At 31.9% G+C, this 26,947-nt stretch overlaps 1 protein-coding gene across 3 annotated transcripts in view; it reads left to right on the top strand.

Moving 5' to 3' along the window:
* Positions 1-1,249: 1,249 nt before the first annotated feature.
* The window catches only part of LOC148179863 (uncharacterized), a 67,290-nt gene continuing 41,592 nt past the window's right edge, over positions 1,250-26,947 (top strand). For 2 of the 3 annotated variants that reach the window (XM_088050784.1, XM_088050783.1), the window contains exons 1-3: positions 1,250-1,496; positions 19,875-19,904; positions 21,837-21,940. In XM_088050784.1, coding sequence (XP_087906910.1) covers positions 1,486-1,496; positions 19,875-19,904; positions 21,837-21,940 — 145 coding nt within the window. In that variant the 5' untranslated portion in view covers positions 1,250-1,485. The remainder of the gene's footprint in view (positions 1,497-19,874; positions 19,905-21,836; positions 21,941-26,947) is intronic. The other variant, XM_088050785.1, reaches the window with a different exon arrangement.

Raw genomic sequence — 26,947 nt, 5'->3', positions numbered from 1 at the left:
AATTACGAATTTTAGCAACGGATGTTTGAAAGAGATTTCTTTGTCTGATTTGTATGAAAACTCCCAATTAAACTAATTCGTCTTTTTGCAAATAGCACGGAGAACAAACCTTGGAATTTAAACCAAAAGGCGGTTTAGAGAACAGAAATTCCTCGATAATCACTAATCAGTTACAACCTAAATTGAAACCGGAATAATTAAGGCTTATCGTACGTGAAAACATTTCAGTCGGTACAACTGCTTAATTAATTGATACCTTGAGTATTGGATACAAAATCTCGATAGTAAAGAAGCGTTTTTGAGGTGTGCTACTAGAAAAATTGAATTTTAATGTTGCAATAAAATGGTTTCTATTACGTCAACTTTCTGACTTCATTGTTTTCGTTTCTTTACCTATTTATATCATCAATGATTTTAGTTTCGATCTTGAAAGTATTTAAAATTTGTTATTTAACGGCATTTTTAACTGCGAGCAAGTGTGACTGGTTTAAGTCGGATTCTTCAAATGTTAAGACTACAATTTATGTGCAGATTATTTGTAATTAGAAGCTATTATAAAAATGCTTTTATGGGGATTTCTCAATCCAGTTTATGTAATTCTAAAGATATTTTTAATTGAGCGTATAATTGGTTAAAAATTAGTCGGAATTTGATTACGGTTTTTTAAGAGGATCGTTTAGCCAAGAATTTGTGTAGATTTCAGTAGAAAAATTCCGTAATAAACCTCTAAAAATGCAGCAAGAAAAAAGACACGTAAACCTTTGAGGAACTGTTAGCACCTTTGATGTCATGATGCCAATTGTGTCTTGCATTATATCAGCGTCTGTGACGAAATCCTGCTGGCAAGTGCTTGACAGCTGAAAGCCTTTTCGCATATTTCCACGTCTTTGAGCTACGTGCACCACTTCTCTCCTTTCATCGGCCAACAGATATCTGGTGACTTATGCAGATTCTATCTTAAGAAAAAGCAGTGCCGATGCATCAAACCGGCGTATTGTTTCGCGGCACGCATCTAAGAATGATTAAAAAAAGAACACAGGCCTGTTATTTATGTCTGGGATTAAGCACATTGAAGAGATAAGCATCACGTCTTATAATGCGCTTTGGTTAACAAGATCAGAACAAGGAACTCTGTGGAAGCCCCAGTTAATTTCGTGCTGTTCACGCACCCTGTTGTCGGATCCTGGCGCTACTCCTGACCACAACAATTAAGTGGATGGAAACAATGGGGTAACAATGGGAATAAATCGTGGTGATCCCCTCCAGAAGAAGAAGAAGCGTCTTTTGTTTCCGAAGATGACCGATTGTAGTCGCGGAGAGTGAGTTGAGATCTCGCGGCAGTTCTGTTTCATCCATCGGACGGGGAGTCTGTGGCTGGTGGCCTCGCGAGCTTTTTACCACGTGTGCCGGTACCACGTGTTCTGTGAAAGCATGCCGAGTTTGCTACAGTGCGCATGAAAATGTTGGTTGATTGAATGCGACAAAATGATTTATAGGTGAGTGTGCTGGGAAAGCGGGTGGAGTATGAAGGATCGAAATCTCTTTTTTATGTCCACTCGCAAAAGACTAACATATTTCGAGACAATAAATCAAATGTAACAACAGTCAAATGTTTGGGTGGAAAAGTATTCCTTCGCCATTTGTCATTGGCTTTGGTGACATGTTTCTTTATTCCTGCTACGTACATGACCGCGGTGGAGGCGATGTCGAGGGTTACAGCGTTTTATTTATGTTTTTTAAAATTTTAAGTGTTGCCGATTTCTTATTGACATCTACGATGAAGTTAGCTTTTTAGATACGATTTTTTTTTCAGTTTCCAGTCAAACCAACTAATTGAAACTAAACGCGCTAAATTGTCAAAGGACAACTATTTTATGACCATGTGTCAATATTAGGGTTGAGAATCATTTGTTTTTGTTGTGTGATCCACAATGGACTGTTTATAAACAGTTTCGTTTTAGTGGAAACAGGATAATTGGGTACAATTTTTGTTTGATTCTTGGGTTGTGAAGTTTCTTCATTGAAATGGTTTTTAGGTTGCAAAAGTTCTAAGCTCGTTTGAAGCTTTTGATTTTTTACGATTTTAAGATCTGCACTATTGGACTGCCAGATTTAGATTTTTTTAATTATTCGTATTTACTAGATTTTTCGGATTGTTTTGATTATTTTAATTTTTTGGACTTTTTGGTTTTTTCTCTAATTTTATTTTTCGACTCTCTGGTTCTTTGAATAGTTCTTTTGGTTCTTTGAGTTCTGTAATTTTTAGTTTTTTTTAGTTTTGCATTTATTTTAATTTTTCTTTATTTCCAGAAATTCGGTAGGTTTTTTTTTTAGACCTTTGAGGCTCGAAGTTTTTTTTTTAATTTGTATCTTTTTCTCTACAATTTTGCAATTTGATAGAGTGAATACCGACTCAAACATAGTAACTTCTATTAATTTTCTAGCTGAAGCACTATAATTACCAAAATTACGAATTTTAGTGAAGGATTGAAATTTTTGCAGCTCCTTTAAAGTTAAAATTTCTAAAATTTGTTTCTTTTGCTCTAGAATTTTGTAATTTGGTAGAGTTAATAAACGACTTAAAAATAGTAACTTCTCCAAATTTCATAGCTGCAGCACGAAAATTACCAAAATTACGAATTTTAGTGAAGGATGTCTGAAATTTTTGCAGCTCCTTTAAAGTTAAAATTTCTAAAATTTGTTTCTTTTGCTCTAGAATTTTGTAATTTGGTAGAGTTAACAAACGACTTAAAAATAGTAACTTCTCCAAATTTCATAGCTGCAGCACTAAAATTACCAAAATTACGAATTTTAGTGAAGGATGTCTGAAATTTTTGCAGCTCCTTTAAAGTTAAAATTTCTAAAATTTGTTTCTTTTGCTCTAGAATTTTGTAATTTGGTAGAGTTAATAAACAATTTAAAAATAGTAACATCCTTAAATTTTATAGCTGCAGCACTAAAATTACCAAAATTAGAATTTTTAGTGAAAGATGTCTGAAATTTTTGCTTCGCCTTAAAAATAAAAATTTGTAAAATTTGTGTCTTTTGCTGTAGACTTTTGTAATTTAGTAGAAATAATAAACGACTCAAAAATAATAAATGCCCCAAAATTTTATAGCTGTAGCACTAAAATTACGAATTTAGTGAAGGACGTCTAAAATTTTTGCTTTGCCTTAAAAATTAAATATTCTAAAATGTATGTTTTTCAAGCAACAATTTTGCAATTTGGTAGAGTTAATACACGTCTCAAAAATAGTAACTGCTCAAAATTTCATAGCAGTAGCACTAAAATTACGAAAATTACGAATTTTAGTGGAGGATTTCTCAAAAATTAAAATCTCTAAAATCTGTGTTTTTTGCTGTACAATTTTGCTTTTTGGTAGAGTTCATACATGACTCTAAAATAGTAATTTCCCCAAATTTTATAGCTGTAGAACTAAAATTACCAAAACTAGAATTTTTCGTAAAAAATGTCTGAAATTTTTGAATTTCTTTAAAAATTAAAATTTCCAAAAAATGTGTTTTTGGAGCTACATTTTTGAAATTTAGTAGAGTTAACACGACTCAAAAATAGTAATTTCTCTAAATTTCATAGCTATAGGTCTAAAATTACCAAACTTACGAATTTTAGTTGAGGATGTCTGAAATGTTTGCTTTTTTTCTGCAATTCTCTAGCTTCTTAGATTTTCTTTGGTTCTTTCGAATTTTTAATACTCTTTGGCTTCCTGAGGCTTATCTACAATTGAGATTTTAAATTTTGTCAATTACTCCATTATTTAAATTTTTAAGCGTCTCAGTAAAACAAAAAAAAACCTTTCTAAACAAACATAAAAAAGGAGTTTTGTTGTGACAATGTCCCGTAATTCGATTAAATTTTGTAAATAACTTTCCCATTTTCCTATCCCTAACAGTCTCAACAATTGCATTGTTGACTTATTCACGACTTTGTGCAAACTTCTCTGTTAATTCCTGTGCAAGAAAGTTTCACTAAACTGAGAACTTTTCCAATAATTGCAGTGCACTGTGTGTATCTTCCCGACATCGGCGTAGCGAACATTAACACTTGTTATCTGTGTCAAGTGGACATTCTTTTATGCCACTTCAGACACATAAAAGACTTGCGCTTTGTCTTCTAGATGTTATCAATAATACATTTATGGCATCTGTTTTTTTTATCAGTAAAATAAAAATTTCGGTCTGTTGATCCGAAAATGGGTTAATGTGTTTATTTATTACTCAGAATTAAAGCGACGTCATTGTAATAAAATTATTATCTGGAGTGGTGATCCGTAAATGAGTCAAAAGAGGAATTTTAATCGGTGACTGCACAGCCTTGTCCTGCAAGATCGTAATGTTTATGTAAATTCGTAACAATAAATTAATTAGTAAGTCATGTTAGGTCATTCTAATTTTTATGTTTATCTATCACATCGGTGATTCAATGCAACGTCGAACAAAGTTTTAATTTCGATCCATTCGTTTTAATCATAGATGCGCTATTTAAACTTACATAACGATTTTGAAACCGCATCCCTAACTACCTCTTTCATTTATTTTATTTCAGTTTAATGTCATTTATTATAGATTCGCCGGATGCCGTGTTTTATCTTTAGCTAACAAATGAATGTTAATGATTTTAAGTCAATACATTGCACAACTCTCCATTACCAGAGAGCTTAAAAGATATACATGCATTAGCATCCAAGCATTTCCGTGAATTATGGTGACACAAGAAGCAAAGAGCAGAAGTATTATTGTGATTTATATTAGTGGTTCGTTTCGGTGAAATTTTACAACACGAAATGACGGATTTGATTAGGTCATCGGCTTTGATCTTCTTTGCATGTAAATTACTTTTTTACAAAGGGAGAGATGCAGGGTTACGATTATAAATGACTTTTATGGGGTATAAACATTTATAGAGTGGTTGCTTGAACTATAAACTATGACAAGTGTCGTTCGATGGCGAATAGCTGGGGCGTAAAGTGTTGGAGAATTTTATTAGAGGTAATGTCGTGGGAAGTGTGAAGTGATTAGTTTTTATATTTTTTTTATTTAGTCTTGTTTAACTTTTAGTTGTTTCTAATTTTATGCTAATGAGTCCAGATTTTAGATCTACATTCATGCTATTAAAAGTAGCTATATTTTAATGGTAATTTTTTACGAGGGAAAAACTATTAGGCACCATATTGCAAAACATATAACTGGTTTTAACAATATGCAAAAATATGCAATTTAATCTGTAAATACTTCAAATTATTTGTATTTTTTTACATGTTTGCACTCCTCCAGATCCCTCAAAGTTCTTAAATTCTTTTTTGAATTTTTGTTCTTCAAATTCTACTTCCGAATTCTGAAAAATTTTTAGTGTCGTTTTCTCAACTAAACTAAAACTAAAAAAAATAGATTAAATTGAGATTCAAAAAAGTGATAATTTTGAGCTCCGGAACTCTACAGTTAATAAAAGTAAACTTACTAAACTATACCATACAAGATCTGCTTTTATTAAACGAATCACAAAGTAACAATAAATTTATACCATTTGACACCTTCCTGAAATGTAATTAAATTCCTTACGCAACCGACACATTCACCTTTTGCCTGCGTGCGCGATGAAAACCAATAGAGTACAGTTACTCATTTTTATTAACTTCAGAGGAAATTCAAGCTGACAACAAAACACGATTTTAAAAATTATCAGTAGCAAATGGTAACTTCCTCAAATTATAATTATATTATAATATAATTAAAATTACTAAAGTTATGAATTTTGGTGAAGAATAAAAATTAAAATTTCTAAAAGTTGTGTCTTTAGAGCTACAATTTTGCAATTTGGTAGAGTTAATAAATGTCTCAAAAATAGTATAACTGGTCAAAATTTCATAGCAGTAGCACTAAAATTACGAAAATTTCTAATTTTGGTGGAGGATCTCGGATATTTTTGCTTAATCTCAAAAATTAAAATTTCTAAAATTTGTGTTTTTTTGCTCTACAATTTTGCACTTAGATAGAGTTAATAAACGTCTTAAAAATAGTAACTTCTCCAAATTTCATAGCTAATAAAATTACTAAAATTACGAATTTTAGTGAAAGATGTTTGAAATTTTTGTTTTGCCTTAAAAATTAAAATTGTTAAAAGTAGTGTTTTTGAAAGAACAATTTTGCAATTTGGTAGAGTTAAAAGTAGTCCCTTACTAAAATGTTATAGCTGTAGCACTAAAATTATTAAATCATTAAAAGTTACGAATTTTAGTGAAGAATATCTGAAATTTTTGCTTTGCCTTAAAAGATTAAAAGTTAAAATTTCGAAAAGTTGTGTTTTTGGAGCCACAAATTTGCAATTTAGTAGAGTAAACGTCTCAAAAATAGTAACTTCTCTAAATTTCATGGCAGTAGCACTAAAATTACGAAAATTGCGAATTTTGGTGGAGGATCTCGGATATTTTTGCTTTATCGCAAAAATTAAAATTTCTAAAATCTGTGTTTTTTGCTCTACAATTTTGCAATTTGGTAGAGTTAATACACGACTCAAAAGTAGTAATTTCCTCACATTTCATACCTGCAGTATAAAAATTTCCAAAATTATGAATTTTGGTGGAGGATCTCAGAAACTTTTGCTTGATCTTAAAAATAAAAAATTCAAAAATCTGGGTCTTTTGCTCTACAATTTTGAAATTTGGTATAGTTAATACACGACCCAAAAATAGTAACTTCCCTAAATTTCATAGCTGTAACACTAAAATTACCAAAGTTACGGATTTCTCTGTAGGACGTCTGAAATTTTTGCTTCGTCTGAAAAATTAAAATTTTTAAAATTTGTGTTCTTTGCTTCACAATTTTGAAATTTGGTAGAATTAATAAATTACTCTAAAGTAGTAATTTCCCCAAATTTCATAGTTGTAGTATTAAAATTACAAAAGTTACGAAGTTTTAGAATTAAAAGCAATCCGAATTTAATTTTACCTTGTCCTTTAATAAAGGCTTAATTTTACCATAAAAAGAAACAGCTCAGCTCAACAGGAATGAGAAATGAAACTGCAACTTTAAAAGAAAAACAAAAATATAATTTCAACAGTACATCAAGCGAGGAACTTTTCACACAGTCCTCGTAAACCACCTTTTTCACTTCTTGTCAACATTTACATAAACACGTCTTACATTTTAAGCAGATATTAGCGTGTGCATAAATGACATCCGTTCACTAATCACTAGCGGTGAGACTGTAGAAGCCCCACTTCACCTATGGCCGGCTTTTATGTTTTAACACTAAACTGAACATCACTTTTTCATTGTTGACAAAGTTTCAACATACCGTCGTTTATGTTTTTCAACTGGAAATATTGGAATGCGCGTAAAAAATTCCAATATTGTTCATGCCGCTTTGTTTTTCCAACTCTGCTGCATTCAACCAGTTAACGTTAATAAGATGCATGTCATTTGCTATCTTCATGCTGTTTAATTATTAAAAAAACAAATACAGACGCTTCTATGGCCATTTTAATTAAATGAGATTCTTCCAACGCTGCTTCCAGCTGCTTTAGACGAGCAAAATAAAACGAACGATTTTCATACAAAAGTCGTAAAATTAATAATTTTGCTGACTGTAAACAACGAATCAAAATTTAAATACCACACGCTGGATGGTGCCAGATTTTTAGCAAAGCGACCCGAGGTCGTCACAAACCACTTTCATTTAGACAATTCTCATTGAATATTCCTCACCATTGGCCCAGTTTTTCACCAATTCTACTTATCTTTATGACCGACTGGAGGTTACCATTACCATCATTATCTTCAATTAGTGTCTTGTAACCAAGTAAACCTTTATTAAGTTATAAAATTTAATAGCACTTGCCAAGATCCAACCGTGATATCCTTTTTAGTAGAAACACGAAGCTTTTCTCCAATTTACGATTGAAAAATGTCTCTATTGTGTCATTACGCTGTTTATCTGTTTAATAATGCCATCGTTGAAGAGAAACAAAAAAGCTCAGTCTCTAACGCGGAAACGCTTCAAAGTACGAGCAATTTAATTTGTTTGGAAAATAGCTAAGGCGTGAATGAATATTTTATCTAAATTTAACAAAGGGAATAACGATGGTAAAGACCCTCTTCGGCGAAATGCAGAAGTGGACTTGATTTAATATTAATAACTAAAATTTTCTACACACTTTTTCTATGCTGATCGATATCTTCCAATCACGAAAATGAAGAAGTGGTACACACGATGTGTATTTATTTGTTATATCCTCCTTGGTAAATGCGCCTAAGCTCTGTTATTGACTGAATGACCCAGGTAGTTAATGACCACATAACTGAACTGTCGCTTGTAATCAATGATTGCAACAGTATGTCATTTAAATAGTTTATTACCGGTGGCAGGTCCTCGGTGAAATGCCTCCTAAATACTTGATAAAGTCTGAAATTCACCTGCAGCAGTGGGATAAAAACTAATTAGATTCGAAATAGACCGCATTAATAAGTCTTTGCTGCACGCTCAATTAAAAACACTTTGTGGTGCATTTACTGCATTTTATTTTTTCGACTCTAATCCCAATCTTTGTTCAACAACCGGTTAACATAACAGGATTTTATAAAGCGTCTTTTCACGTCTTCAATGTCTGATGGAACCGTTTATCATGTCGACATTAACATGATATTTTCTGGAAAAAATGTGAAAGCAAAATGATGAGTGGCGGTAGCTTATCATTATGAATATTTCGGACCTGCTTCGTCCAAAAAAAACAAATTGATCATTAAAATTGCTGAGGTCGTTTCAGACTGCTGATTTCAGAAAAAGCTGTTTTTTGGCATTAGTTCCTTCGTTTTTTTAATAGTCCTGGAACCACACAAACACGTCTCGAGTACAATTTAGTTTCAACGTCGGATTAGACGATATTGAAAAGCCCGATTATAAAATCCAGCAGGGTCTAATGACAGATTGCCCCATTTGTGCAACCCTTCCAGTAACGAAGGGTTGCGACCTAAACTACTCATTCCAGGGCGTACAAACCGGTCGCGCCATCCGCAAAAACGTAATTTTATAGAAACTAGGTGGGAATTATTAGGTTCAACTGATGACAATTTATATCCAATACATTCACAGTCTGCTGAATTCATCGTTTATTTGTTCAGTGAGCATTGTTTTGAAAAATCGCAACGGATGTATGTATGAAGTAAAAAACTACATTTTTTTAATTTTAATAACAATACCAACATCCAGAGTTAACGCATGATTTAACAGCTATTTATAGAAAATCACTTGTACGAGAATGCACTGTAATTTATGAGTACGACTCATGTCCACTCGTAACACATTGTGTTTGCTCTGAAGGATCCGAGAAACACTTACCATGTAATTTTTTTGTTCCATTTTTGTTTGACTACGGGCGTTGTAGCTCGCCTGCAATAAAATTCTTTAAAAATAAAAGGCGTTATTTATAACTTTTATCTTAGCCACATACATGTGCATTGCCATTGTAACCGCTTATTAGATACTCAAATATTTATTTGTTGGTGCGACTAACTGTTTATTGCTCGAAATCTTCAGCGTATTTTCGGCTGGCGCGGTTTTAAATAGTCGTACATATTTTGGCACGGTTTCTGTCGATTGGAGTTAATAAATTTGTCAGTACAGGTAGCAGATAATCGTTTTTATTACTCTCAGACTCTTATCTCGCCAAGACTGGTCGTGTTGCGAGAAATACTCTTGGCACAAGGCGGTGTTAAGGTGAGGTGCTTATTATTTTCCTCATAATGTGACAATGACACCCCAGGTGCGTGTTTTAGGTCAATGTACGATGAAATAATCTTTCCTCATTACACAGCTCCTATCTCGTGATGATATTTATTTTCTTCTTTAGAACTAGGCACTTCCTGTACTTCCGACTTTTCCTGCTGTTTGTACAGTTGTGGTCTTGCTATATGTGTCTGAATTTTAAAGTATAATTTCGAAGAACTGGACAATAATGTATCCACATAGTCTAAGAACTCAACTTGTGTTTTCGCTTATAAATTGCTTTATTATTCATTTAGTTATGGTAATGTTGCTTCTTACGTTTCTTAGTGTGAGCTGAGATTTCTAGAACGGTTACTTAATTAAGTTTTGGGAAAATTAAAAACGGGATTTATAGGGCGCTTCCGTCATTTAAGTTATATTTTACTTTTAGGCTGCGTTTTTTGTTCAAACGTCTCACATTAGAATTAAGCGCTTTATAATTTTGTTTGTTGTATGGTGATTTAGCGGGAGCTCCGTCTATGTTTCTTTAATTTATTTTCTTTTATTATTTGGAGTTTTTTTTTAACTTCTCCAAATTTCATAGCTGTAGCACTAAATTTACTAAAATTACGAATTTTGGTGGAGGATCTTGGATACTTTTTGCTTATTATCAAAAATTAAAATTTCTAAAATTTGTGTTTTTTGCCCTACAGTTTTGCAATTTAAAATAGTGCCTTCCTCAAATTTCATAGCTGTAGCATTAAAATTACTAAAATTACGAATGTCTGTGAAGGATGTCTGAAATTTTTGAATTGCCTTAAAAAATAAAATTTCTAAAAATTGTGTCTTTGGAGCTACATTTTTTCAATTTGGTAGAGTTAAAACACGTCTCAAAAGTAGTAACTCCTCCAAATTTCAAAGCTGGAGCATTAAAATTACCAAAGTTACGAATTTTGGCGAAGGATATTTGAAATTTTTGCTTTGACTTAAAAATTAAAATTTCTAAAAGTTGTGTTTTAGGAGCTACAATTTTGCAATTTGGTAGAGTTAATAAACGTCTCAAAAATAGTAACTCCTTCAAATCTCATAGCTGTAGCACTAAAATTACCAAACTTACGAATTTTAGTGAAGGATGTCTGAAATTTTTCTTTGCCTTAAAAATTAAAATTTCGAAATGTTTAGTTTTTGTTCTACAATTTTACAATTTAGAAGAGTTAATACACGGTTTAAAAATAGTAATTTCCCCAAATTTCCTAGCTATAGCACTAAAATTACTAAAATTACGTTTCTTGGTGCGAGCTGAGATTTCTAGAACGGTCACTTAATTAAGTTTTGGGAAAATTAAAACGGGGATTTATAGGGCGCTTCCGTCATTTAAATTCTATTTGCCTATTAGCCTGCGTTTTTTGCTCAAACCTTTAACAATAGAATTGCTGCTATTAGGACAGGACTTAAACGTCCCACATTAGAATTAAGCGTTTTATAATTTTGTTTGTTGTGTGGCGATTTAGTGGGAGCTTCGTCTTTGTTTCTTTAATTTATTTTCTTTCATTATTTGGAGATTTTTTAATTCTTCTTGGGGTTTTCATTCGAAGAGCTAGAAAAAGTCCTTACATTGAGGAATAATCTCCAGAAAAAAACCCTGCATGTTTGCATATTTGTCATTAAATTATAAAAATTTGCCTCATATTTTTGCGTTTTATAACTTGCTTTCATCTCGTGGCTAATCTTATGGCAATAGCTAATAAAAACGTTCAGTGCTTTGATGTAACTGTCCAAAAACATGTTTAATTCATACCCACGCGTTTCATTAAGCAAATGGCCATTGAAGTGAGTCAATTAAATGTGAAAGAGAACTAAAAAATTCCTAGTTGGAATAAAGAGCCGATTTTAAGACAAATCGCGTTTTACTTGTTTAAAGAGACATTTTCAATTGACGGCAAATTGAAATTGAGCATTAAAAATAACGAAAACCAAATAGAAAACAGATGTGAAGCGATTCCAACTCAGTGATCTGTAAATTCCTTTTTATTCCATCCAGAATAGGATTTAATTGCATGTTTGTTTCATCACAAATACGTGTTTCACTCTGGAAAGGAACATCCCTGCATTATTCCCCACAGAATTAGCGAAAATCTAATTTTAAGTAATTAGCTAGTGGTAGTTAATTTACATTAAAAGCGATGAGAGATGTTTAGCTAGTCCGTTCACCTAACAACTTTTGATAGTTAATATTGTGTTTACCTTTGGAAATAGACCCAAGTATTATTTATTGGGTGTATCTACAATGTTTAAAGTTTTAATTACCGGTGGTAGTTAATTTACATTAAAAGCGATGAGAGATGTTTAGCTAGTCCGTTCACCTAACAACTTTTGATAGTTAATATTGTGTTTACCTTTGGAAATAGACCCAAGTATTATTTATTGGGTGTATCTACAATGTTTAAAGTTTTAATTACCGGTAGGTTGGTAATGTCCGCTCATCCTCGCTATTTAATGACCAACTTGAAAATTAATTTTTCGTTGTGCCGGTGGTCCGTGGTTTGAACTGAGTTTTGCTTCCAGCTGAAATTAACTCTGTCGTGGAGACGTTGAATGTGGTCAACTCGGAACTGCTTGTTCAGTTAAATATTAGTGGTTTGAACTCAGCTTTCGACGAAATGTGTCAATCTGTCATTTTCAGATTTGCTAATTTTATACAAAGCGCAACTTCATTACCTCATTCAACTCAAAATGAACCGTTTATTTTCTCTACAACATTCTTTTTTGACTTGCCAACAAAAAGCTCGATGTGTAGATGTATTTATAGATATCAGAATTAATGGACAAAGAACTCTAATTCGAACAATGTTATAAATCTTGAGTTTGATTCACAGCTGACGTTTACACAGCGTGAAAGAATACTAAACGCGTGTTAGTAACTTTCTAATTTTATCAGAAATGAAATATTGTGGCCACTACATGCTACACAAGAAACCGTAATGAGAGAAAATTCGTCAGCGGCTTCAGCTTGCACCTTTTTTTTATAGATCGAGTCAGTTGCAATTTAATTAAATTCATTTTAAAATCAATTCTGTATTTATGATTCTTCAGTGAGCGTCAATAAAATTGCCATCTTTCCATTTAATTTTATGTTGTAATAAATTTTGTATTTACGTGTGTTTTATATGCCATACATAATTTATGTCGCTGCTACAAAAAGGTTCTAAGTAAAATTATTAAGGGGTGGTAATGGAAAACGACACAATTTGCACTCATTTATTTATTTAGTCTAGTTTTGAATATTTATCAAATATGAACATTAAAATCAAAATTAAACTCTATTTAGAGTTCATAGGCTATTCCCCACAAATGATTCATTCGTTCGTTAAAATTTAATCTGAAATTACCAAAGCGATTTAAACGAGAAATCACGATCTGCACATTCATCTTAACATACAGCACAATGCTATTGATGTATTAATAAGCCACCTCTATTCAACGTCTTCATTAGTTTCGACAAAAACGCTTCAACGCAGGATAAAATTAATTATTTTTGGTAAGCTCGAGGTGAAACCTATAATTGTATTTTTCATGCAAGATTAATTAATTTCACGTTGAATTAACTTAACGTTGCATTCTCTCGTAAAAATATCACTAAATAATCGTGCCCGGGAAAAATTCAAGATAACAAAGGAATTCCAAAAAGAAAAGACGAGTAATTTATAAGGACCACCTTTTCGATTTAGCGTTGAGTGATTGTTCTTTTTTAGGTACAGATGTTGTGGGATGTTCCTGCTTGCCGCTTAAAAACCAAAATGAGATATTGCAAGCATAACGTTGGATATTTTATTTCTTGAAAGTGCAGGGTGCAGTTGCAGTTTCGGCGAGATATTCCGGCTGTTAAAAATGTAGGAAGCGCGCCCAGCGCCGAATTTTATAGCACGTTTCTCAAGACAACGCTTCATTTATTATAATTGGCACGTGTTTAGAAGTGCCCTAAATTGAACGTGGATATAAATATGTAACATACTGATGGTGATGATAATGATGTCTGGTTTCAAAATTCTTTGATCGGTAAAATAATAACGAGGATGCGCACCCGAGGCGAACATTCATAATCAAAACATTATTATGTTATCGAATATTTTTTGTAACAATCTGACCGAAGTTATTGTTGCCTCTTGGGACAGAAATGAATTTATAGAGGATCAGATACATTATTGCTTCATTTGAATTGCAAAATTTCACTGATGATTGTGGGGAAATTAAAAAAAGAGTATTAATTTATGACTCGCGTTTAATGCGCAATCAAACGATGTTTTCTACTTTTTATCAAAGTTACAGTTTGAATTGAATAAATTGCGAATTTACTGAAGCGGCTGCTTAATAAAACGACTTTTAGTTTCCATATTTAAAAATTCCGATTGCTTTCTTACTCTAGTCGATTATCTGCAATGTTAGACATTTATAGGTACGCAATTAATAATGTTTATGACAGAAATATGTGTAATAAATTTTGTAATGAATGTCCTCGTCAGCCTAATAAGGTGATCATATAATTTTGCATTCTTTTCAGTAGTGCAAGTTTGCTGTCGAGGTCTTGGATAATAATTTCTGTTTATTGTGAATTGACAATAGTGCATATCAATGAAGATATGAGAATGTCTCAAGCAAGTTAATTAAATAGAATTGTCTGCAAAACTAGAATTTACGGATTTATTTACGAATCTAAGGGCCGATTCACACAATAATTTAATTGAAATTAAGTTCATGGCGCAACTAATTTGACGATTGCTGAGATTTGATTGGCGGAAAACGATCAAATTTCACTTTAACAACATGGAATTTAATTGATATATTTAAGATCTGAGAATCTAATGGCTGGTTTTACACAATCATTCAATATAAGTAAAATTAATCTCGCAACTATTTTGACGATTGCTAACATTTGATTGCCGGAAAAACGGTCACATGTCTCTTTACCGTGATGTTAAATATTTAATCGAAATTAAAGATTTAATTGAACTTCTGTAAACCGGCTCTAAAAATCAAGATTTGAATGCGTTTAAAATCAAGGATTTGATAATAATAATCTATCCATTCCAAGTTTTGACCGAAAGTTTCGATATTTCGCGTTTGTTCCCAAAATTTATTTTTTCCCCCAATATTTTTGTCATTTGGCCCACTTAATAAAAAGGCCAAAGATGATAACCTCCCTAAATGTTATTGCTCTAGATCCAAAATCACCAGATATATGAATTTTCATAAAAATATTGCAACATTTTTTTGTGTTCCAAATAAAAATTTCTAACATTTTTATTTCCAGATTAAAATTTTTAAAATTTGCTAGACTAAATAAGAGAGGCCAGTCTAATAAAGTTCCAAAATTCCATTAACATATAGCCAAAATTACCTAAAGTTCTAAAATTTCTAAAATTTGTGTTTTTTCTCCGATATGTTTGTATTTTCACAGATTCGATAAAAAGGCTAAAAGAAGTTAGCTCTTCAAAATTCATCACAATACAGTCAAAATTAGTAGAATTCCAAGTTTTGATCGACAATTTTGGAATTTCTTGGTTCATTTTTAAAATAAAAATTTCTAAAATTAATATCTTTGGTTAACATTTTTGTCATTTGGCCCACTTAATATGGAGGCCAAAGTTAGTAAGATCCCCAAATTCCAATGCTGTAGAACCATAATTACCAGAAGTATGAATTTTGATAAAAATATTGCAAATTTGCTTAGTTTTCAAAATGAACATTTCTAACAATTTTATTTTCTGCCCAAAGTTATTCAAATTTGTGAGGCCGAATAAGAGGGTCGAGTAAGTAAGAAAATTTGGGAAAAATGTAATTATAAAAAAATAAAAACTGTAAAAGTAGAATAACAATCTAAAGCCTAGGAATCTAAAACTTGAAAGTACAAGAAAAAACATATTTTATGTTGAAGCCAAGCTCTCATGTCCGTTGCTAATCTTCGGTTGTCTGTGGTTTGTGGTCTTTCAACGACTCATAAATGACACATTCTGCAAAGTACATATGAAATCTTCGAATGATTAGCACCCATGAAATGAGGAATTTGAATTATCTCTCATTGAAAAATGGATTCTATCTAAATTAACAATGGAACATAAATATTACTCTTTTATCTACATATCTGAAATATTCTCCAATTTGCATGTGCCATTGTCCTGTCTGTTCACTCTAGCTACCCCAACACGTGTCTCTATAAATTTATAAGTCTTATCAGTTATCAGGTTATCACCATTGAAAAATTACAGTGTCGCTATTATTCTGTGGATTCAAAGACAAAGCTTTTACGTCTCTTACGCATAAAACGGATGCAGCGGATTATTAAATTATACCTTATAATTAGAGAAGACGTTAAGCGTTGCAGTATGCAGCACTGAACAGGTGAAATTTAATCTTTATCTTCTAATTTTCAGTTGACACAACATACTTCCACTTTACGACCATTCATAAATATCTATTAATTAAAAAAAGAAAGTACAAGTACGTGGCAAATGGCAGTAGCTAGTACCTAATTTAATTACTCTCACTCAAAAACTTTCGTAACAATGTCAAGACCGACAGTGATGGATTGAATTAATAAAAAAAATATTCGCAGAATCAGTCAGACAAATCTGATTTTAGAACATGTATTTTTTTCTATAATTACTTTTATCAATCATGACTGGGCACGTTTGTACAGACAGAACTTTCCACGTTTTGGCTCCGGTAATTACCACAATTACACCTGCTACTGACAAATTTTGTACAGACTATACGAGCATGATTAACATACTCAAGATTGTTATCTTGGCTCAGCCAAGGCCAATGCTGCATCATTCCATCTTCAGTGACTCTTGAAACTAGACATGACTCTTCATTTTGTCTTTTATTCTGTTATTAAAAATACTTAGAATTCAAATGAACGAATGAAACCTATAGTGTTATCGAATAATTTCTTTTAAGAGCGTGTAGGTGTAAACGAATAAATCGTAAACCAGCATGGTACTAGAAGTGCATGCATGTGTAATGACCCTGAGGAGTGTCTAGATAGTTCACCCTACGACCTCAAACATTCTCTAAAATTCAGTTTAGCAATTTATTGACTTGTCTGGAGATGTAGCAGCGATTTGTGGTTAACTTGTTCAATAATATAAATTCTATGTCGAAATTATGCAGAATAAATTGTACTAGAGTTGGAAATTCGAATCTTATTATTACTTGTTTAGACCACAGGATTATTTCATCGTATTGTCTAATACCTAGAAAATATCCCACTTCCGACTTCCTCCGATAACTTTATCTTCCACGTTTGATGGTGGTTGCACTACTCGTCAAAAATAAAAATGATTCAACAATTTCATATTTATACGTTCTGTTGAAACAATGACTGAAGGAGGGTGAAGAATAATGTGCCAGCGCGCAACTATTAATTAATTTTCTTACAAAGTGGGAACACAATTACCGGGGCGAAGATTTGAAGCCCACAATCTTTAATATTTATTTACTAATCCCACAATCGTTTTTAATACACTCACGTTCAAAAATCTTGCACCCTCTTATAAAACTATGATAAATATTAAAATTTGAATGTGGGTATGATTGTACTTTACACTTCATTTAATAAAACGGAAGTTTACAAAACTTTTTCGGAAGCTTTTAGTTTAAGAAATAAAAGTTAAAATATTTTGATTCGTTCGAAAATAAAATTTTCTAAAACTTCTATTTCTTGTTCTAAAATTTTGCACTTTGGCACAGATAATGAACACTTTGGAAATAGTAATCGCTCCAAATTTTATTAGAATATCTTAAAAACTAACAAAGATACGAATTTTAATGAAAAAAAAGTTAAAAAATTTTGAGTCGTTCTAAAATAAAATTTTCTAAAATCTCTATTTCTTGTTCTAAGATTTTGCACTTTGGCACAGATAATGGACACTTTGGAAATAGGTAATCGCCCCAAATTTCATTGAAATATCTTAAAAACTAACAAACATACGAAGTTTAATGAAAAAAAGTTAAATAATTTTGAGTCGTTCTAACATGAAATTTTCTAAAAACTTTATTTCTTGTTCAAAAATTTTGCACTTTGGCACTGTTAATGAACACTTTAGAAATTGTAACTTTTCCAAATTTAATTGTCGTAAGTTAAAAACCAACAAAGATACAAATTTTAATAAAAGAAGTTGAAAATAATTGGGTTCTTCGTTGAGAATGGACGCTACTGTATTTAGATTCAGCGGAAATAAGGTGTTAAAATTAAATCCTTTTAGCACTGGAGACTTTGTAATTTTGATTCTTAGGAGTTCCTGAGGATCCTAGTTTCGTTATGTCGGAAAAAGTCTTTTGGGTGGCCCACAATCGTTAATTGAATCCTTCCAACTAATTCTCGAATTAAGAAAGAATTAAATCTGCATAATTAAGAGTTAAGGAGGAAAACATGTTGCAGTCAGACCGCGCTCATGCCCTCGATGAACACTGAATGCACAAAACAGATTCAAATTTTGTTTTGAGTACGACTATTCTCCTGGAATTTTCGGTAGAATAATCGCGCGAATAAACGAGATGTTAATGTATTTCAAGTCAACTTTTTGTGTTTAGAATATTGATTTGATAAACAACGAACATGAATGCTAAATTCGGCATTAAATGTGTGGAATATCGAAATGTTGATCAGTGTGTTGGAATTGACCTCAATTCGGCAATTTGCGATTATCCGCCGATGTTGAAAACAGGAAATCAAATCCACGATTGTAATAAATATTTGAGAAACGACACGAAATGTGAGAAACCTAATCCTCCATGTTTATTTCAGAAGCACGAAGTTTTCGTCGGCTTCCACTATTTGTAATGCGAAAACCGCTGTACGCTCCTCAGCTCTCCAACAGCACAATTTATCTAAATATACGAATGGAATTGTGTCATAAAAATTTTCAGGCAGTATATGGTGCGAATGCAGTAACAAGTACCTATAAAATATTGAATAATTTATGGGCAGTTTTCACTATACCAAATGTGGAAGCAAACATCTGAAAATCATTGTGAATCTCTCGGGAGTAACTCGTTTATTTCAATTTATAATATTTGTGGGAATTTTTAGTGCTTCAAAAGTTTCAGTTTTTGAGCTGTTTACGTAGATTGCATAAGAAAACGACCAAGATAAACATCTCAAATGAAAGATAAGCTATACACATTTTAAATTCACTTTCGCTGTTTGAAATTCTAACTTTACTGTTAAAAACTTGAAACTTGAATGAAACGGCTTTTCAACGTTTCAGGGATTATCTAATTTACAACCAAATAATGCGGAATGGTGTGGTTTATTCGAATCCTGACATAAACCACACTGTTGCCTTTGAATTTATGTGACCTTAAAAGCTCGAAGTTTTAAAGAAATGCTAATGCGACAAAAATGGATATTGTATCAGAACGCAGTTTTCTTTGATGGTCCGATTTATTAATAGCCGCGTGGTTTCTATGCAAAAGACATAACGGCACTTAAGTCTATATATAATTGCAGCAGACTTGTTAAAAATATTTTTATCTCTTAACTTGTTACACTTGTATTGCGGCTTCCGTAGTTGATAAAACTTGCTGGAAACGCTTTGTGCCGACAAAAAACTTTTAATCGCAAGCAGAATTTTAAGAAACTTGAAGCGAAAGAAGTTGCGGGATGAAACCAAATATGAAGTATCAATTTCCGAATTTATGGGCACTATCATGTGCCTATCTATCATAACCACAATTCATAATTAATAAATATCAATTCTTTACGACCTCGTGGAGCGTTGGAGGCCATAAAATTGACAAAGAAAAAAATTCTGTGCGTTCACCCCATACCCACCTTATAAATCACCAGTTTAACTAACACGTGGCATCACACTTTATAATAAATCACAGAAAAATGAGTTTTGTGTTCATTTCCTTTTATTTGAATTATTGTGCTTTTAAACCAATATCATTTGACAAATTGGCTGAAAAATTAGAGGAATGGTTTCATTTTTTCGTGAAAATTTGTTGCACTTAATGTGCTCCATCACCTAACTATCATAAATTCCAGCGGTCTTGTCAAAACGGCATTAAAACTATAAATCCTTATCAATGTTGAATTTGACTGAAATAAACTACCGGTCTTAAATTTTAATAACAATTAATTTTGTTGCAGGGACAGGACGGTCCAAGCAGTTCGAATAAGGTAAGACTTTTTATGATTTATCTTCAGAAAGTTGAAAGTAATTAGGAAAAAAGTGGGCGTACATGTAATCAAAGTTGATGATCTGAAACTGAATTCTCTGCTTATTTATTAAAGATTCGTGCAGAAGTAGAAACGTCTAATTATAACACGGAAGATATTTTTTTCTCCCCAATATAAATGCGTGGGTCGGCGACGCTTTATCACCCTGTCTGATGCAAATGGTGGTATCCGATCCAAATATTCAAACCACCCATCACAACTTTCAACTTCTGTCACGTCTTCTTGTATAAATCATATGAGATGACATATTGTCGCGCATTTGTATTGTTGTTTTATGACGATTTACGTTTGATTTCTTGGGTTCTCGCATATGTCTACTAAAAGAACGCAGTGTTGAATTTATCCACCTTTGTTGACATACACGTGTACGACGTCTTTGACGCTTCATTAATAGATTAGAAGTACATTTAATTCTATTATGACTGTCAGATAATCGATACAATTTATTATCTCGACACTTGTTATTTCCTACACTTGAAAGAAACGCTTGTCGATAAATAGGCCACCCAAATGACTAGTAAATACACCCGTTGTAACCGTCAGACAGAAAAAAAAAAATTTGAAAAGTGAAAAGAAGTTTACAATATTTTATTTCAAAGTTCATAATTCTGCCAATTTTAGTTCTACAGCAGTAAAATTTGGGTAACCTGTTATCTTTGGCCTTTTTATTGAGTGGGTTAAATTGTAAAAATATTGGGCAGTAGCGTCAAATTTTTGATATTTTTATTTGAAAATGGACCAATAATTTTCGAAATTCCCAATCTAAACTTGGAATTTTGCTAATTTTGACCATATTGTGATGAATTTTTGGGGACCTAACTTTTTTAGCTTTTTTATTGAGTCTGCTAAAGTATAAATATATCGGACAAAAAACACAAACTTTAGAAATTTTTATTTTGCGATGAAAACAAATTGTTTCCACATTTTCTTTAAAAAAACTGTAAATCCGGTCGGTAACTTTGGCTCTATGTTAATGGAATTTTGGGAGTTTATTATACTGGGCCTTCTTATTTGGCATATCAAATTTTAAAATTTTTGAGCTGGAAATAAAAGTTTGAAATTTTTATTTAGATCCCTAAAAAAAATTAATATTTTTATTAAAATTTTGGATCTACAACAATGGAATTCGGGGAGCTTATCATCTTCAGCTATTTTATTAAGTGGACCAAATAACAAAAATATTGGTCAGAAAAATAAATTTTTGAAATTTTTGTTATCTAGAAATTTCGAAATTTTCGGTCAAAACTTGGAATTTCGGTAATTCTGGTAACTTTTTCTTTACGTAAGTAGAATTTTAGGAGCTTATTATATTAGACCCTTTTATTTAGTCTAGCAATTTACAAACATTTCCGGCAGAATATAAAATTGCTAGAAAATTTTATTTTCAAGACAAAACAAAGATGCAATATTTTAAACATAAAATTTATAAATCTGGTAATTTTGGTTCTACATCAATGACATTTGGGGAGTTTTCTATCTTTGGCCTCTTTTTTAAGTAGACGAAATTACAAAAATATCGGAGAGAAGAGATGAATTTTAGAAATTTTTATTTTATTTCTGATCAAAACTTGAGTTCCTATAGGCTACTCAAATGACCAATAAATATTCTTGTTCTAACTTTTATCTAATTTTCGAGACAACTTTAGTTTATTTATTAAATAAACACCTCGTTGTTTTGTGCATATTTATGCGCATAATTGCCAGGGAGAATTATTGCGACAATAAACAGAATTCTGTTTCAGTTTCATATTTTGTTTCAACTGATAAATATAATATTATCACAATAAATAAATAAAACATGTTGATGCCTGTAAAGCCTGTTTGATGCTAATAATTAAATTCAAATATTAACACAACCTTTTTGTGTTTCAGAATATCATTTGCAGCAATTTATTTATATTCTGTATTATCAACAGTATTTGGGGAAGATTCGTTTTCTTTGCCTGCTTCGTTTGGACATGGAAGTAACTTAGAAGGTAATTATTTCATATTCTGTTTCTGTTGTCATATATACAGGGCGAGTCTTTCTCACCTAGGCAGAAGAGATCCTTTGGGTCCTTTACTCTCTTTCTTTAATATTCCTTGAGGTTATTCACGGATTTTCTTTGAATTCGCAGCGGACATATTTCACTTTCGCATGTAATTACAGACGCAGAATGATTCATCTCATGTTGTGCTTGCTATACAAACCAAATGTTACATGAATGATACATTTTCTTCAAAACTCTAAAAGAGCAGTTACACCCTCCTTACAACAGTTGTGCATTAAATTAGGTGCGGTTCTCTACTACGATCATTTATCGTCGTCAACGGTGCATATTATGTATAATAAAAGACAATCACTGTGTAATTATGATATGATTACTGACATTTATTCGTTTGTTTCGTTTCAATTATAGAAGAGACTTTGGTATAATACTTAGATATCCATTAGGGTGATAGTATAATAGCTGCTTCGGAATGAAAACGTCAATAAATGAGACAAGAAGTTTTATAAGTTTAAATGTCATTTCAGGTAAAAATAAAATTGATATGAATACCAATTCATCAACCGATAAGTGGGAAGTTTATTACTGCGGTCATGCGACTCTTTTAATAAGTATGAAATACAGTAAAAACACGTAACAAGAGAAAAGTAACAAAATCTGTTCTGCCGTTAATGGAAGCTGCAGCTGCATTAAAACTCGCAATTTTTTACCCATTTAGATGAGAGTGAAGAAAAAATCGCACTCGCTCTTCTAAGTGTAAGCATCACCAATCCTGTCGTGCATTTCTCACCAATTTTATAGATCTTCGTAAATAAATTACAACAATGTACAAATGTCATTCTTGCAGAAATTACGGAACGGAGACGAAATTCCGATAAAATTCACATGGAATTAGAAACAGAGATAATACCTGTTCGTATTGTTGACACCGATATATTGTCTGTGTTGTTTAGTGAACATTTCACTGTGATGGCTGGAAATTACAAAGATTTGTACATTGCAAAATAACGAACAGATATTCCTGGAATATTATCACTTCGACAAACATGCACGAGATTATATTTGTAGTGGAGAGAATGGACAGGTCGCAGTTAGACGGTTTTTGCGCGATTTATGCCAAATTAACACGGAGAATTATACATTTATTAACAGGCTGTCGGTAAAAGGTCACGAAAATTATTGGATTTATATCGTGTCTGTAAAGGTAATTCGGTTATAATTGGAATGAATTGAACATGACGCCATATTTCAAACGCGTTTGGAAGGAAATAGATTATCTGTCAGTGGATTTTTTTCCAATTTTTTTGTTTCTTATTCTGTCTATACTTGTATTGTTACGTGTGCCAGATAACAACACATTATTGGGCAGAAGAGATAAGTTTTAGACATTTTCGTTTTAAGATGGAACCAAAATTTTCCAACATTTTTTTTTTAAATACAAAATTTGGGCAACTTTGGCCTTATGGTAATGCCAATTTGGGAATTTACTATATTGGATCATCTTACGAAGCCTGGCAAATTTCAAAGATATCGGACAGAAAAAAAAATTGTTTGAAATTTTTATGTTGAAAACTAACCAGAAATATGGAATTTTTTTTTTCAAAATTCATATATCTGGTAATTTTAGGTCTAGGATAATGAAATTTGGGCAGCTTATTATTTTCGCTTTTCTTATTGAGCGGGTCAAATTCCAAAAATATTGAACAGAAGAGATAAATTTTAGATATTTTTATTTTAAAAACGAACCAAGAATTTCCGAAATTTTTGATCAAATCTTGTAATTCTTAACATTTTGACTCTACAGTGATTAATTATGGGAAGGTAACTTCCTTTAGCCTTCTAATCGAGTCTGTTAAAGTACAAACCAATCGGGCAAACAAGACAAATTTTCTAAATTTTTATTTTGTGATGGAATCAAAATTTTCCAACATTTTGTTTTAAAATACAGTAATTCTAGCAACTTTGGCCCTACGGCAATAAAATTTTGGGAACTTACTATATTGGACTCTATTACTTAGCCTAGCAAACTACAAAAATATCAGGCAGAAAATAAAATTGTTAAAAATCTTATTTTAAAGACAATTTTTATTTTGAAACGAACAAGATATTCCGAAAATTTTGAGTTTAACATGGAATTCTAGTAGTTTTACTCTAATTATCATGAAATTTATTGAGTTCATTCTCTATAATCTACATATCAAATGTGCGAAAGTGCAAAAATATCGGGCTAAAGAATCAAATTTTAGAAATTTTTATTTTGTAGAGCAAATAAAATTTTACACATTTTTTACCTTTCTTAATTTTCATTCTACGGCAATGGAATTTAAGGAGTACATTATCGTTTGTTTACTCGTTAACTGTGCCAAATTAAGAAAATATTAGACAAAAGGGAAAAATTTTGGGAATTCTTATTTTGTAAATAACAAGAAATTTCGAAATGTAATTCTGGCAATTTTAGGTCAATCATCATGAAATTTGCTGAGTTTACTCTCTTTAATCTACTTATCAAATGTGGGAAAGTACAAAAATATCGAACAAAAGAGTCAAATTTTAGAAATTTTTATTTTGAATAGTAAATAAAATTTTGCAACTTTTTTTATCAAAATTCATAATTCTGGTAATTTTTATTCTACGGCTTTGGAATTTGGGGAGCTCACTATCTTTGTTTTTTTTTATTAACTGTGCCAAATTACGACAATATTGGACAGAGAAGAAAATTTTCGGAAATTTTTATTTTGAAAACCAGCAGGAAATTTCTAAATTTTCGTTAAAAACTTGGAATTCTGATAATTTTGGCTCAATTATCATGAAATTTGATGAGTGCTCTCCTTTTAACCTTCTTATCTAGTGTGCTATAGTACAAAAATATCGAGCAAAAGAGACAACTTTTAGAAATTTTTATTTTGATAACAAATTAAAAATGGCTAAAATTGTAGTTGAACGACATCACATTTTTATCCGCCTAAAAAATAAATATTTCAAATAAACTAGTAGCAGTAAGTATTTAATTTCATTTTAATGCCAGCGCATAGCTCGTCCTAAACGGGAGAAATATAATAAGACACCTCATAAACGTGGCTGTAACACCGTTATTTATATAAACTTGTTTAAAATAGCATTTAAACTATTTATTTGTAAACATGTAAACGAGCCTTGGAAAATATTTAGAATATCTCATAGTAATTGCGGTTAAAATGTCATTTCCCCTGTTATTTCTGAATATTTAAATTGTTAGTTTGTAGTAGTTAAAATTGACCTGTGTTTTCTGCTGATATTTGACCCGAGTCAGTGCAAGATAAGTCCAACAGCACTTTGTATTTTTCACATCAAACGAAGCATACAATGATTCAAGCGCTATCTTTAGATCACTTAATTTCAGGAAAAACAACACCAATCTCAAGTCTCTGATAAAAGACTGTTTACGTTTAAAAAGTGTTTTTATTCAAAACACTCGTTTATTTAGCAAAGAAAACCAGTTGAAGGTAGTGACTAATTAATTAAGCACAACAATAGATGTAAAGCTTTTGGTGCAGTTGGTAGCGAATGGAATTAAGCGCGCCCATGAATTCATGAATCAATGAGAAGTTATGTGGATAATAACGCCCATTCAATTTAAAATTCCCATTGCTATCCTTCTTAACGTCACATTTAAATAGGCTTGAATATTATGATGTAAATAAATTCAGCGTTGAACTGCTATCGCAATTGAGTCAGCAATTCGTCTTGGTAATAAAATAACTTTATAGGGAGCAGACGTATGGAGTGTAAAGGTACAATTTGATGCTTCTAAGCTAAGCAGCATATTTAAGAAGTAATTCAGAACCGTCGAGTCTAAAAGATAAGTAGGGGTATGAATACCGCGGTAAGATTACAGCATCGTCGTCGAGGGAGCAGTTGCAGTCGTCTTGAATAGTATTACCACAGCTCCACGTTGCTCTCCTGCCAAAGATAAACACAAATTATGCGCCGAGGATAGATCTTTCACGTTCCTTCGTTCAAACGACGAGAAAAAAGTGTGACCGTCACTTGAAAAAATGGAAATTTAATAGGCTTTTACACAAATTGGAGTTTTTTACGGCGTTGCTGAAATGTCATTTTAGGGATGAAATTAATTAAAGCCGAAAGGGAGAATCTAAACTACAAAGCAAGTTCTGTAAGATTTTATTTTAACAAACTACCGAAGTTTGTTGAACAAAGTATGATTAAATCGGAATTTGTGTCTTCATTTGTGTCACTTTAGCGGCAATGCTTCTGCTCATTTTTCCCTATCGGATTGCATTCCGATGATAACAATTTAACGCAGAGAACATCACCGAAAATAGGAAATCTAGCAGATGGACCCACACAGGGATAGAACGATTTCAAGTAAATGTTCTCGTCCTGACCATATTCAGTGATACTGTTACCTGAAAAGACGCAATTTAGATTTTGTTACGTCATCTAAATTTTCTCTCCTGAAAGAAATATTATTATGCATCTTCAATGCTAGCAGATTTTAAATGTAACATTCTCATTTAAATATTAAACATTACATATTGCTTATATTTTAAAGATTTGATTTGTACATTATATTTTTATAAATAAACAGGATTAAGGTAGGTATAATTTTAAAAATAATTCTTCAAACGATTTTAGAGGGGAAAAAGGTCAAACAAAAACAGACAGTAAATCGTATTTAAGGAGATTCTGGGATAACATCGGAGTAAAATTGAATTTTCAAATTCAGGATGTGTAACACCGGGGCAACACAAGTGTGAGAAAAACGATGGCAAAGCCGCATCTTTCAAACTGTCGTAGTTCCGATCCGGAGATACCTATAGAGTACCGAAAACTCTGAAATAAACGAAATTTTAAAGATTAGGTACTCTAATTTTGTAAAAAATGGAAAGTCATTTCTAAAGTGGATTGACCTTCGGATTCCAAATGTGGAGTCCGTTTTGCTCCATCAGGTCCGGATTCTAAGATATTCTTGAAAACATATTTTTACTACACTAC

The sequence above is a fragment of the Gnatocerus cornutus genome, chromosome 2 (genome assembly GCF_029298725.1).
Source record: "Gnatocerus cornutus isolate USDA-ARS CGAHR chromosome 2, icGnaCorn1.1, whole genome shotgun sequence".
Lineage (NCBI taxonomy): Eukaryota > Metazoa > Arthropoda > Insecta > Coleoptera > Tenebrionidae > Gnatocerus > Gnatocerus cornutus.
Note: the sequence above shows the minus strand (reverse complement) of the source record. Positions and strands in the feature narration are given on the sequence as shown.